Genomic DNA, 13,956 nt, shown 5'->3' on the forward strand with positions numbered 1-13,956 from the left:
TCTCAGAAATACACAGAAAGTGGTAAAACATTAGCTCTGACTGACAAAACCATGAGCCGGGCACAGGCATGCAATGTGGGTGGGGGGTGACAGGAAATATGGATTAAAAGCAGGGAACATACTGGATAGGGCACTTGTGAAAAAGGAGAAGCCATTAAAGGGGGAAGTGGAATGTTACAGTGGAGGGACAGGGAATGGGGCTTAAAAGGGCTTCACTTTAGTGGCAAAGAGGGGGGGGCACTAAAAGCCTCTTGGCTATCCTCCAGGGGCACGTGCCACTAGTGTGTGCATCAGATGGTGTTGGGGCATGTGGAGGAGAAAACCAACATTCTATTTAATTCATTAGTGTGCCCTAAAAGCTTGTATTGTGACACACACCACACTTTTCAAACCGAAAAAAGATGAAAACACCTCAATAATTTAACACTAGCTACTCCCCTAACATAGGTAGGCCAACCAGGCATTTAAGGGATCAGTAAGTTAAATTACTATCCTTTTTCTGTCCCCTATATCATGCTTTTAATCCACTCTGTGCCTGTGTCGGAAGTTGTTCCCCTGTTTTTCTCGGCACCATTCATTTTGTGCAGGCAAGAATAAGCGTTGTCTCAGCGAATATATACAGATTTCACTTCCCAATTCTCTATTCTACCAGTTCACAAGAACTAACACAGAAGAATTTTGAGTAATCGAATCTGAGTAGCTTCAGGACTTTTTAAGCTTGCTATACGATCCGGATAGCTGCTTAGGTGGGGTGGTGGGAGTTTACTATTTTTTTCATCGCTCACAAACCTAGAAAATGTATTTTTTAACCCTTTCTCTGCCTGGGCTGACTGACGTCTTTAAGCCTTTAAGTTTCTCCTCTTTTTCACAATGCAGTATTTTAAACGTGGAGTTTCTTTAAACTTGCAAAGCATCCAAGGGTGATATAAAAAAGTTTTATTTTCCACAATAAACTTCACTGAACATTTGGGGACGGCAGGGTATCTCAAAAGAAGTTGTAGCCAAACCTGACATTCTTTCTTACTTTTTATCTCCCACCTTTTCGGAATATTAAATTCTGCTTCCCCCTTTAAAACACATTTATTTTCTAAACAGATTTACAAGATAATATTGGGCTTTAGGGACACTTGTGAAGTGGCTTCGACCACTGTCTTGGCAGTACCCTTTCACTTCACAATATACCCTTCCATGCCCCTCCAAGGGTTAACCGATCCACCCTTTGAAGACCGCTGTTATAAGCTGAGACCTGTTCCTGGTTGTGCACCCCCTGAAAGGGGTACTCATTCAGCCAATTATTCACCTGTGGAATTATAAAAACACTTAACAACTTATGTCATAAAACAGCTAGGAATAGTCAGTTTCATAAATAATTGTATTAACATGTTTTTTTCTAAACTTGTTTTTTATTTGTTTAGAGTCTTCAAGATATGTACAACATTGAGCTCTTCCTGGTGGCTGACAAACAAGAGGTGAGTCTGCACAAAGCATTAATAATCACTTGCCTTCAAGTCTCTGGCATGATCTAGAACCCTTTCTGGTTCCTTGCAGTTCCGTCGCCATGGTGAGGACCTAGAAAAAATTAAACATCACCTCATCACAGTGGCCCATCACATCAATCAGGTAAACTATCACAGGCTTGATGGACTTTGCACAAATGTCACTTGAAGTAATTGTGATCTGAACAGAAGTGCCAATTATTCGTTATTAACCTATCATGGTTGTTTCACTCATTTCAATAATCTCCATTTAAACCGTTGGTTAATTTTTTTATCTGCATTGGTTAAAAGAAAGGTTTGTTACATGTGGGTGTTTAACCCACTAACTCATTTAGGCAAAAAAGGTGTCTTGGAAATGCCTTTCCGACGACCACAGGGTAGTGAATCTCAGAAACTGCTGAGTGACAAAACTGATGAACAAAAAATTGATGATAAAAAATGAAGATAATTTTTTTTAACGAAAGTACCAAGCAGAGCATGGAGTCACAAGAAATACAAAATCAAACCTGACATTTCTGAAAACTTGAGGAATTGCGGCAATATTAAAACAAAAACAGAACTGGAAGAGGGTTTAGCAAGCAAAATATTTATAGTCTGTCTTCTATGTGTACTGCAGAAAGAAAGTGTTGGGTACATACACTAAGGATAAACGGATTGACATTCAAACAAATACGCAATTTAAGGACATTTGCAGAGATACGTCTTTCAACAAAGTAGATTAAATTAATTTTAAAAGATGCGTGGAAATGTGTTTCCAGAGGCCCATTCTTTAGAACACGCATTTAGTGTACCCAACTTTAGTTTATGAAATAATGTTCCCTTAGGTTATTACATGTGACTGTCATGATTTCTACTCAAGCACTCTTGGGGTGGGCGGTAGGGGCGCCTGCATGTGCACGGGTAAGACCAAGGAGGAGCTCATTCTGGTAATATTTGTAATGTGCATCTTCGTATTACCTCATTGGTATGGCTGTAACAGGGCTCATAAATGAGATGTTGGGGTTGAAATGTGTTTTGAGAAGGGTATAACAAATGTCAAATTTATTTTTTACTCTGGACTTTCCTAGTCATGTCTGCCTACTATGCCACGTCTCCCACCTCTTCAGCTTTATTCTATTCTCTCCCAGCTCTGTTATTTATTTTTAATTTATGTTGTATTTGTAGTCTTTATTAATTATTTCTTTATCGTTGACAGCATTTATGTGTTTTTAAATATTACGTGTATGGTCAAGAGCCACAACACCTCTTCAGAATTCAGCTTGCAAAAAATCAAATGGCTATAATAAAATAATACAAAAATTCAATACAGCAAGAAAGAATTTCACCTTGTTGCCTGCCTTTAGAACTACATAGTCAGTCACTCAATCTTGCTTTCTCTCTTCTCTAGATATTTTTGAAGATTAATTTTCAGATCTTTCTGGTGGGACTTGAAATCTGGTCGCAAGAGAACAAAGTCAACATTTCAGACAAGGCGCCCTCCACGCTCAAGGCTTTCCTGCAATGGAGGAAAACTGAACTCCTGCCCCGAAAGAACCACGATAATATTCAGCTCATAAGGTACTCACCCTTCCTGCAGACTGATGACCCTGCCTGTCCTTGTGACTCACAAGCTTGGTGTTCATTTTGCTCTACTTGAACAGCACTTTGAAAATACGTAACTGATGTCATGTGCTTTTTCGAACAATATTATTTAATATAGACTTATAGCCAGCCGTAATGGGCTATACAGGCTATTAAAGGCCCTCTGCAGCGTTAAAGGCCCGAGCCGAACGCGAGGGACTTTAACAAGACAGCGGGACTTTAATAGCCGGTATAGCCCTGCTACGAAGGGCTATAAGGCTATTAGAACATTCTGCCACTAGAGGGCAGTATGGTCTAACAAATTAAACAAAGGTTTCAAAGAGCGCGAGGGGATTGAAATTCCCTCAGGCTCTTTGAAGCCTTTGTTCACAACCACAAAGAAGCATTGAGAAGCATTGGAATGTTGGAGCTCTAGGCTTATACCAGCCATTATAAGCCCGGAGCTACTCCATCGTTTTCAATGGAGCTTCCAACGTTCCAATGTTCTAATTAAACATAGTACCTATGACTCCTTCAGCAACCTGTATTTCTATATAATGTCCGTTCCAAATCATTAATGCAAACATACGAAAACTTCGAGCCGGATGCACAGAACTTTCTGCCAAACTGAGTAAAACAAAGCTGCACAAAAGCGTCATTCATGCCTGAAAGTGGCAGATACAGAGTTGCATAATATGGACTTATGGATATATAAGGTGCAGAGGGCAGTTCTAGCTGCAGGTATCCTGTTCATCATCTGTAAGCAGTGCTGTAAATGGGCCGGTACTGTCCGTTACAGTACTGGCACTTTTTCTTTTTGAGAGTGAGAGTACCGGCACTTCTGAAGAGAAAAGCTATACTTTTAATTGGAGAGTAAAGTACTTCTCAGAAAGAAGCAGGTTCTCTGGTACAGAGTACCTGCACTTCTATTTTTCCATTTCAAGCACTGTCTGTAAGTGTGTGCGCGGAGCCCTGCCATTGGCTGCTCTCTGACTCTTGCAGTTGTTTTGCCCCGGCTCACAGTTGCAAGAGTTTTTTTTTTTTCCTGAATTCTATGTTCGTGAGAAGTCTGCATGTACTGGTCCAGGAAAAGAGCATTTTACCATGGAGTCTTAACCACGCGGTGCCTTTACAATGTGGTCTTTACAACGAGGCGTCTTTACCACTGCGTTACTTTACCACGAGAGTCTATACTTACCGTCGGGGAAGCAGCGTTGAACTTCGAAGTCAAACAATTTCTCTATTGTTGCGCGGACTGGAGTTGGAATAGTAATTTACACCTCTCCAAAGTCCAGCACTTTCCCCGAAGGCAAGTCGTTGCAGGTGGTAAAGACTTGTGTGGTAAAGCAATGCAGTGGTTAACACAGGTCGTTGTTAAGAGTCAGGGCTGGACTGGGAACAGAAGCTGGCCGTGGCAAACTGCTGAACGCCCCCCCCCCCCCCCCCCCCCCACCCCCAGGGTGAGGGGAAGTGCAGCCGAGCAGTTTGCGAGGGCCAGTTTCGGCTGATTTTATTACAGGGGGCCGATATTGCCGACCCCCGGTAACAAAACCAGCACCCCAGGGTCCCAAAACCGGCCCCCACCCTAGCGGCCTACCAGGGAAATGCCCAGTGCCCGCTATGGCCAGTCCAGCCCTGTTAAGAGTACGTTATAAAGCCTTGCGTTGTAATAGCTAGCGTGGTTCTGGAGGGTAGCGTCCACTTGGCCCCCCTGTACCCAGGGATGCTTGTTCTTTTGTGGCACAGCTATCTATCTACTGCACACTTTGAGTCTTTTAAGGTGTGGTGGGTGGGTCACCAGTCCGCTATCCTGCCAGAGAACCGCCTACCAGATTTACAGATCCACGGCATACTGGCATTTTCACACCTGGCTAGAAATGTATTTCTTCAGATAAAAGCAGTGACCCTGGCGGGCTGTAAGTTGCCTCCCTGCATGTGGGGGTCATTGCTAATTTTCCTAACCAGGTCTGCATTGCCTTACATGATGGGGTCTGGGCAGAAGAAAGGTGCATCAGAAACACGTAGGGCGCACTTTCAGAATTCACAGAGCCACGATGGATGTCTTGCTGGTCACAGGTTTCACCAGTGCTTAATTTGTAAAATAAGAAGTGCCAGTGCCCAAAGTGCTGCCAGTGCTACTAAATGTCAGCACACCCAGTACCAAGGCTGCGTATTCCTGAATCCACCTCGAGCCTCATTAATCTACTCACAGACCCTCCCTGACGCTTTACCTCACCACTGCAGGTTCCTGCTTTCTCCATTGGTGATGTCTTCTCTGACCGTCTTTCTCCTTCTTGCCCCTTTCTGGTTCTCTTGGGAAATGTCTGATGAGAAAAAATAAAGGCTGGTCCCTACAAATAAGTGTTGGTGGCCCCACCGGCTCAAATTAAGCACTGCTAATAGCTCAGCCAACTGAGCCTTATTCTACCGGCTCCACAACCTCTGAATAGGGCGGGAAAGCTGTAGCTTCATTAGGGAGCTAGACATTCTGGTTTATAGTCTATTTCCCTCTCCTCCAAACTCTACATGACTCGTTGATTAATATTGAAAACTGACAATGCTGTAAGACAGTGTCTCACTTTGAAAGATTCGCTCCCAGTATGGAACATCTGTGCCTTCTCTAGTCCATATATTTCAGAAATAACTAGAAAATATGCTTTCACTAAAAGCGTTGTTCTTATAATAAGCCACGGTCTTCAACATCACCTCCTCAGCCATCTTCTCGTACCGGTATTTACCACATGAGATGTTTTACCCTCCCTCAGGCATCTCTTGACTTGGCTATTACCAATCCAAAAGATATCCAGTATTATCCCGCCCATCACCACCCATACCCTTTCTAACAGTATGCCAATTAAAGGGGACAGAGTCCACAACACTTCCTGGTTTCTTTGTCTGCTCTTTGCATCACAAGCAAATAGAGGTGCTTGTTGAAACATTAAAAGGTAAGCCCTGGGAGGCTGGGCCTCCTGGGGACATGTTCCAGGCATTTTATCTTTCCCTCCCTTGATGGTGCATTGTTGAGCTTTGTATTTATGGTGAGAGAAAGTTCTAAAGTTAACATTTTACAAAGGCTTTGCCTTTTCACAACTATGCTGGGGGCATTGCCCTTGGTGAATGATTGTTTTTCCAGTTATATTATGAGCCTGTGTTGCCTACCGTGTAGGGCGCATTCCTCTTATGCGGATCACTGTATTTGATCCAGCGACCCCGCAACTTATCGCTTCAATGGAGAAGGGCACACTTTACCACCATTATTTTTCCGTGTTTAGGTGCCCGGCGCGTCGGGCTCACTGTGCTGTTCCTCGCAGTACGTGGGTTCTTTGAATAGAGCTGGCCCGGTGCTCTAACCCTTGCCCTCGCGCTGGGGATATTGATGGCCAACTCCCTTTTGTTGAATGGTTCTGTTGGACTTGGCCTTTTCCCCCCAAAATTTTTCGCTTTTGACCCCCTTATTTGGATTGTCTCCCCCATGGGATTAAACCTGTATAGGCCATGAGTGGTGTGAGACCCCTTTTGAAAAATGTAATTACCTGACATAATGTGAGCACTTGAAAATATCCCCCATTTTGACAATGCACCTGACTGAAATGTATTGTATTTTAAAATGGATGCCATGGCCTGGGTAGTGCCACCTGACTGCGTTAGGTTGGCGGTCTAGTCATTAATACCCAGCAACCCCTAGCTTTTGGAGGGAAAGCCTGGCACCCAGGGTGCTCACCCCCTCCCCTAGAACCAGTTTAGGCTAGATGTGCCAACATTCTAGAAGGTCCTGGCACTGCCTGGGAGGAGGGTATAAATAGGGGGAAGTGTCACCAGAGGTTCAGTCAGCGCTGGGACAAGGAAGGGAGGGGGACCTGCTGTGAGTTGCGACCGCCACATGGGCCTGTGAGCTGGGCCCTGCACCCCTATAAACCCCCCCCCCCGCTGCTGTCCCCTTGGGCCCCTGAAGGAGGAGGGCCCACCTAGGTTCCTGTCACTATTGGGACCTCGTACCACGCCAGCACTGCTGAGGAATGCTGTGGACCTGAGCCCCCCCAGGAGGTGAGGAGTGTGCCCCTGGGGTTGGCTAGAGGAACTGTTGCCCCCTTGTGAGGTACTGCCTGGAAGGCGCTATTCTGGGGAAGTTGATGCCCCCAGGGAAGTTGTGGCCCCTGTGGAAGCGCTGGACGGGGAGAAGCGTGCCCTCAAGGAAGTGTGACTCTTAGACTGCCCTTTGGAAGTGCTGCTGCTGCATTGCCTTAAGCGTTGGACAGGGAGGAGCTGCGTGTCCTTAGAAGCCCTGGACTGCCTACCCAGCGCTGTGGGAAGAAAAATGCGTTGTTCTGAGGGCCTGCTGTGTCCCCCTAGGAAGCGCTATAATCTAGAAGCGCTAATCTGCCCCAGAACTGCCGTGTGGGCGCAAGGAGCAGTGCGCTGTGAATAGCGCTGTGGTTTGAGTAGTGGTGCGCGGTGGAAAACGCTGTTTCCTGAGGAGACTGTGGCAAGGAGCAGTGTGCTGTGAATAGCGCTGTTTGAGAAGGATCGAATGTGAGGAGCCTACCCCTTTATCGCAGCCCGGGCGCTGAGGGAACTGTGAGGAGAAACAGCGCTGAGGAGCCTACCCTCGTGTCAGCGCGCTGTCTGCATATAAATAATTAATTAAAAAGGGAGCCTACCCCTTGCACCGCCGATTTCACCGCCGCAGCCCGGCGCTGTGGGGAGACCTTCCCCGCTGGGCGGCGCATCGTTGCAGCGACCCCCGGTGTCAGGAGGGGGCCGCCGAGGTGGAAAGAGGGCCGCGCCAGGCCCTGAGGCCGCTGTGTTCCGCATCACGTGACGGGGGCCTGACCGCGTCATCGGCCCGCCCCCGCCACCGCCGCGAGCGGATTGGCCTGCGCGGCCGTGACCCCTGGAGGCCGCGCAGGGATTGGTTGACGGCCGGCAGGGCCAGAAGAGGCGGAATCGGAGCCCCGGGTCCCCGTGAGGAAGGAGGGGGACCCGGGTGAAGCGCTGGTGTGGGGCCCCCGTGGACGAAGGGGGAGCCCCGAGGAGAGAAGCGACCGGAGCGGGAGGCCACCCCGCCGGTCTGAGCCCCACGCGAGGGGCCGGTGAAGAAGGCGGGGCCGGGGCACTCTGTCGGTGCCAGCCCCGCCTCCCGTGCAGAGGCGACCGGAGAAGGGAGCCGTGCGAGGTGGGAGGAAAGCCAGGCAGGCTTCCCCCCACGTGTGCTGAGACACTGCGTGTGTCCTCTGAGGCCTCCCTGAGGGTGGATAAAAACCCCGGGCCCCTGTGAGGAAAGGAGGCCCGGGTGAGGCGAATAGTGGCCCCCCAGGCCCCCGAGAGGAGGAGGGGCCCGAGTGTTGCCGCAGAGAGGAGGGGCCTCGAGGCACATTGCCGGTGCCTGCCCCCTCCTCTGGAAAGGAGTCCTGCGACTCGAGGCACATTGTCGGTGCCTGGTGACCCCCCCCCCTTTCAGAGGACGCCCCGCAGGACCTATTGAACCCCGCAGGAGCCATTGAGGAGAGCCTGGTGAGTGGGGCTTGGATTAACCTGTGTGGAGGTCGGGGCACAGGGTCGGTGCTCGCCCCAGGACTTGGGCTAGCCCCTGGAAACTGTACTGAGCTTCATTGGCCCTATTGATCCCCTTTTTAAGCCTCTAGACTGGGCCGGGACATTACTGAGGCCCCCCCCCCCAGGATTGGTACAGGGACAAGTTAACCCCTAGCTAGGTGTTAGGCCCTGCAGAGGGAAGGGCTGGGTAATTTAGCCTGGTTGTTAGTGGCTTGGTTATCCCTGGGTCCTGCAATGGTTAATTGCCATGCTTAATCCTAATTAGGATACTGGTTGCCCTAAGGTAACGCAGCATTTCCAGGTGACCTACCAAAGTGTGGTGCGCTTCCGTGCCTAGCTTGAATTGTAGGCTGATTATCTTGCTAATATTATGCCTACACTAAAGTGATGCCCAGGTGCAGTGGGATTCAAGCCTGGTTTATATGTTGTTGATACCAATGCACTGCTTAATGTTTGTGTTGCAGGTTGCAGGGGGGCTGAGGATTCATGTTCCTGTCTGGTATTATATGATGTTTTTCCCTTACAGGGGTTGGGTTGGCGTTGCCACGCATGAGGTGTAGTTATGCTAATATGCAACTTACAATTTCAGCCAACCTCCCAAGGATGAAGGCCTGAGTAGGCCCTGCCTGAGGTGTAGTTCCCTAGGTGGAGGGGGGAAGAAACCTGATGTTTTATTACAGGTGTTCCTGCCTAATGTTAATGCCTATATTGGGTTCTTATCCCTAATGTTTGGTTGCATGGTTAATGGGCGAATACGCTAAGTGCATTTTTCCCTTATATAGGTGTCACTGATGTGCGTGCCAAATGCTAACCTTTTTATATTTCAGCTAGACACTTTGGACTACTTCCTATGTAAATAATCCCCCCCTTTATTCACTTGGCTCTGGCGCCAATTGGCGTCAGGTTGTGACACTACTGGTTTGCATTCTTTTGCCTTGCAGGTTGGAAACACTACTAAACTACATATCTTTTTCCAACTCAAACTGGTGTCCTGCCTCTTTTGTGGTGTGCCTGGTGTGCTGACTGAGGGTACTGCGTGAATGCTTCACATGTCCTCGAAGTTTGGCCTGCCCGCTTGATGCCATGCTACCCCCTTTGAGACTTGGGCAACCCCCATTTCCAACAGGTTCCCTCATCACTGCTCAAAGGACAAGGAGGATGATGGCCGTGGCAAAAGGCGTAAGCAGGACTTTTCTGCTTCTGTGCCTGATCCTGGTGGTTTTGATCTTTCAGAGGACCAGACGCAATGTTTGATTTTTTTCATTGTCTAAAGCCTCTCGTAAATCCAGGGACAGAGAACGTAGAAGAGACACTCCATCCTCCCCCACCTTTTCTAATTCATCTATTGATGTTTCTTCTCCTTCGTCAGCCTTGTCATGGCCATTACCTGAGAATGGCGACGATGACGTTCAGGTTCCTGAGTCGATTCCTAAGAGTAAATTTATCCCAAAATCTGAGCTCTCTTCTTTATTTAGATACTTTGGTGATAATCATGTTATTCCAATGGGGGATGACTCTCCAAGTAGTAGTTATAGGGTATTTCATCAATTACAGTACCACCCACCTACCAATCTAGCCATTAACAGGGTGGTTCTAGATCTCTTGTTGAGTGAATGGAAAAACCCGAATAACACTGACCTCCTGAAATTTCTCACTTAATTGTATCCTTTGGCAAAGGTGAAGTGGAGATTCCTTCAGTTATTAAAATTGACCAGATGTTGGCTAATGTGACGGGATGCTCTTCTGTGGTTTTGGATGAAGTCCCGGTTTTGGACTTTGTGGATTGGAAGATTGAATCTTCCTTAAAAAATGATTTTTCTGGTCTTCATTTGGCCTTAACAGCTGAGTTACATGTGATCTATGCATCTCAGTCTTTGGTTAAAGAGTTTCACACGATAACTGCGGCCATTCAAGAGGGGGTCAATTTTTCGGATGTATTCACCAGCATGGAATTACTGGCAAAGTTTCTTTCATGTTTCTTGTGACATTCTTAAGGCTCCTGCTTTGGATATTGCCTCTAATGTGGCTGCTAGGCGTCAGATCTACTTGAGGGATTGAAAGGTAGATGGTGCCCAGAAGGCTGGTTTGATGCACATGCCTTTACCAGGCAACAAGCTCTTTGGAGATGAATTGGAGCATCAGCTGAAAAGGGATATTAAAAATCAAAAACACACTCCATTATTAAGAGCCTGGGTTAAGCCTGAACTTTCTAAAAGACCTATGAGGGGTTGACGTTAAAAAGGGTTTAGTTTTTATTCAAACAGAAACAGGTCAAATCCGCCTGACTCTGGTAAACCTCAAACCTCAAAACCCCTGCTGCCTCCTCCATAGGTCAGAAGAGTTCCTGACTATGCCGACCTCCCGGACGGGGAGCACCTGACTTTTTCTCTTCAAAAATAGCAAAGCAATGTGTTGGAACCTGGGATGTCAGGTCACCTAGGGTAGCCTGGCCTACGGTAAGTCACATTCACTAGAGGCACATGTGTGAAGGTTGCAAACCACCCAGCAGTAAATTAACGCAATAACACACAAAAAGGACACTACACCAATATTGGAAAAATACGAGTCTGTTTATAAAAATAATATTCTTTGCTTTTATGCCTTTGGAAATCACAGCTCAGTACAAACAGTTGTCATGAAATTAATAATAATACTTTCAGAAGTATCAACTTATAACATTAATCAGCATCAATAGTACATTTCATTAGACTCCAGGATTGATTAAACTTGACTACTATGAAGTGCTCTAAACTTTTCTCCCACAGCACCTCTAACCCCCCATCAGGTACACAGTCGCTGAGAGGTTTCAAATATACCAGAATTTTACATAGACACCAGCAGCCTCTATGAGGAACTTATGCCTCTACTTAAACAGCAGGCACCTTCAGCACTCCCTTTGCAGTTTGTTTCCTCAAGCTACTCCCCACCTCATATAACACAGTTGAGGAAAAACGACCAGTGTCTAAGTTATTTCTTTGCAGGCTCTAGCGCCACTTTCCCCCTTCAGATCACCTCCTTACTTGTGGAAGAATTGTCGGTTGAAGTCTTGATACGCCAGAGGGTGGGGGAAATTACCCGGCAGGACAAAGGAGCCAAGCGCTGGCAAGGCTCACCAGCCTCTAGGGCCCCTCAGCTCTCCCCACCCCGCTCGAGCCAGCTCCTCTATGTGGCGCTCGAACGGAGAAGGGCAGTTACCGCCGTATTCCCAAGCCGCTATTGGGCTCCACAGTTCTCCCCTCCCGCTCACGCCAGCTCCTCCGTGTGGCGCTCGAGCAGGGGAGAGAAGTTACCACTCGCCCACAGCTGCCGTAGGATTCCCAGCGTTTCTCCTCACTTCTCCCTCGCTCTGGTCGGGGAAAGCACTAATCCTCCAGGCATGCGCGGGGCGCTCACGCTGGCGCCGCCTCTCACCTCAGCCTTCGGACACTCCTACCAGATCCGCCTCCACTGCGCTGGCTCTAATGGAGAGACGCTTCTCCCTCACGCTGGCGCCGTCTCTCACCTCGAGCCTCCGGGCACTTCTTCCGGACCGCCTCCGCTATGCTGACATCAGGGAGAGACGCTGCTCCCTCTCCTTCACTCAAAAGCGGTTCCAGGCCACTACCGCTCGACGGCCTCACCGAGTCTCTCTGCCACAAACCAGGAAACAGCTGGAGGTGCAGGCAGGGGGCACCCGGTTGGAGCGCGGCAATCTCCCTCAGCTCCCACAGGACCCTGATACAACCAAGGGTAAGGAGGAAGTCGGGTGTCGATGTACTCAGTGGCACAATCCTTAATGACGATCCAGAGCAGGATTTACACTCTTGAGCTCTTAAGGCAGTTCAAACCCACATTACTAGATGAGGGGGGGGATAGGAGGGGGTCGGTTGGAAAGGCTAGATGGACCTTTCCTTTTCTCTCTCTGTCCAGGGGATTGAGCTCTACTTCATACAAGCTACCTCACCCACGCCTTATACTGGGACCAGGAGAGAATTGGTACCCAGGGTCTCCAAGTCTTCTCACCCAGCGGGGTCAGGACAAGTAACCAAAGGGAGGTCGGGTGGTGAATCAATAAGGAGCGTCCCCAGACTGGGAGGTCAACCCTTTGACTATCCTACCCCCACCTTCCGCTACAGCCTGTCCTCCAGCCAGTCTACACTGCAAGACAAAATGGCTGTCCAGCATTCCGCCTTTTATAGGCTGACCCTCAGAGGTCCAGAAGGGACCAGAAGGTTCTGGAATGCCCTATTCTACTCTATGGGACAGGTTCTAGGTTTGTCAGTTGGGACAGTTGGTAGCCACCATTTTGTGACTCCAACTATATTCTTGCCAGAAAAGGCCTCTAGGCCTCAGGTGAAAAACTATGAGGGTGAAAGGACACCTATCCCCTTGACCAACACCTTGAAAAAGCTAGTGGACACAAAAATTAATAAAGGTATGAGGGGCAAAAAGGGGACAAAATAAATAATAAATTGGAGAGACTACGCAAAAGGTCAGACAGGTCTAACACAATGTTTCAGACGCTTGGGTTCTGTAGATTATGAAAAAGGGTTATATGATTGAATTCATAGGCATTCCCCCAGACACAGGGTTGGTTCAGGTTTCAGAGTCCAATCATACATCTGAGTCATTGGCCTTGATTCAGGAAGTATCAGACCTAGTTAAAAAAAAAAAGCTATTTCTACGGTCCCGGAAAATCAACAAGGAATGGGCTTTTATCCTCCAGTTTTCTTGGTAAAAAAGCTACTAGGAAAATACAGACTGATTCTCAATTTAAGAAAATGTAACTTTTTCTCAGAAAACACGTTTCAAGATGGAATCTCTACAAGGGATAATTCCGTCTCTAGGGGAATAGTTGGCGGTCCTGGACTTAAAGGATGCTTATCTCCACATCCCTATTATTCCTCCTCATCAGAAATACCTCTGCTTTTGTGTGGGGGTCAGCACTGGTAGCTCAAAGTCCTTACCTTTGGTCTGACATCATTTCCACGTGTCTTCAGGAAAGTTACAGGACCGATTGTGGGCAAACTTCATACCCAGGGAGTTCGATCCACTCATATCTTGACGATTGCCTGGGTCATTCTCCTTCAAAGGCTGTTCTTCAGGATCTTATCAAGTTGGTTTGCGATACTCTGAGCGACTTTGGTCTTTTGGTAAATGTAGAGAAGTCTCACCTCTCACCGACTCAGATTCCGGAGTTCAGTGGATGAAACTTTTGATAATCAGGGCTCTTGTCGGAGGCGAGCTGACGATTCCCAGGTTCATCTGAAAATGTACTTCACTGATCTCCGGATTTTTCTCTCTCTCTCTCTCTCTCTCTCTCTCTCTCTCTCTCTCTCTCTCCTCTCTCTCTCTCTCTCTCTCCTCT

At 47.7% G+C, this 13,956-nt stretch overlaps 1 protein-coding gene across 1 annotated transcript in view; it reads left to right on the forward strand.

Moving 5' to 3' along the window:
* ADAM33 (ADAM metallopeptidase domain 33) overlaps positions 1-13,956 on the forward strand; it is a 227,705-nt gene that overhangs the window by 188,220 nt on the left and 25,529 nt on the right. Inside the window, exons 7-9 of the mRNA XM_086962852.1 lie at positions 1,416-1,469; positions 1,549-1,620; positions 2,884-3,053. Of these exons, the coding sequence (XP_086818978.1) occupies positions 1,416-1,469; positions 1,549-1,620; positions 2,884-3,053 (296 nt within the window). The remainder of the gene's footprint in view (positions 1-1,415; positions 1,470-1,548; positions 1,621-2,883; positions 3,054-13,956) is intronic.

Source organism: Lissotriton vulgaris, chromosome 3_1 (assembly GCF_964263255.1).
Source record: "Lissotriton vulgaris chromosome 3_1, aLisVul1.2, whole genome shotgun sequence".
Classification (NCBI taxonomy): domain Eukaryota; kingdom Metazoa; phylum Chordata; class Amphibia; order Caudata; family Salamandridae; genus Lissotriton; species Lissotriton vulgaris.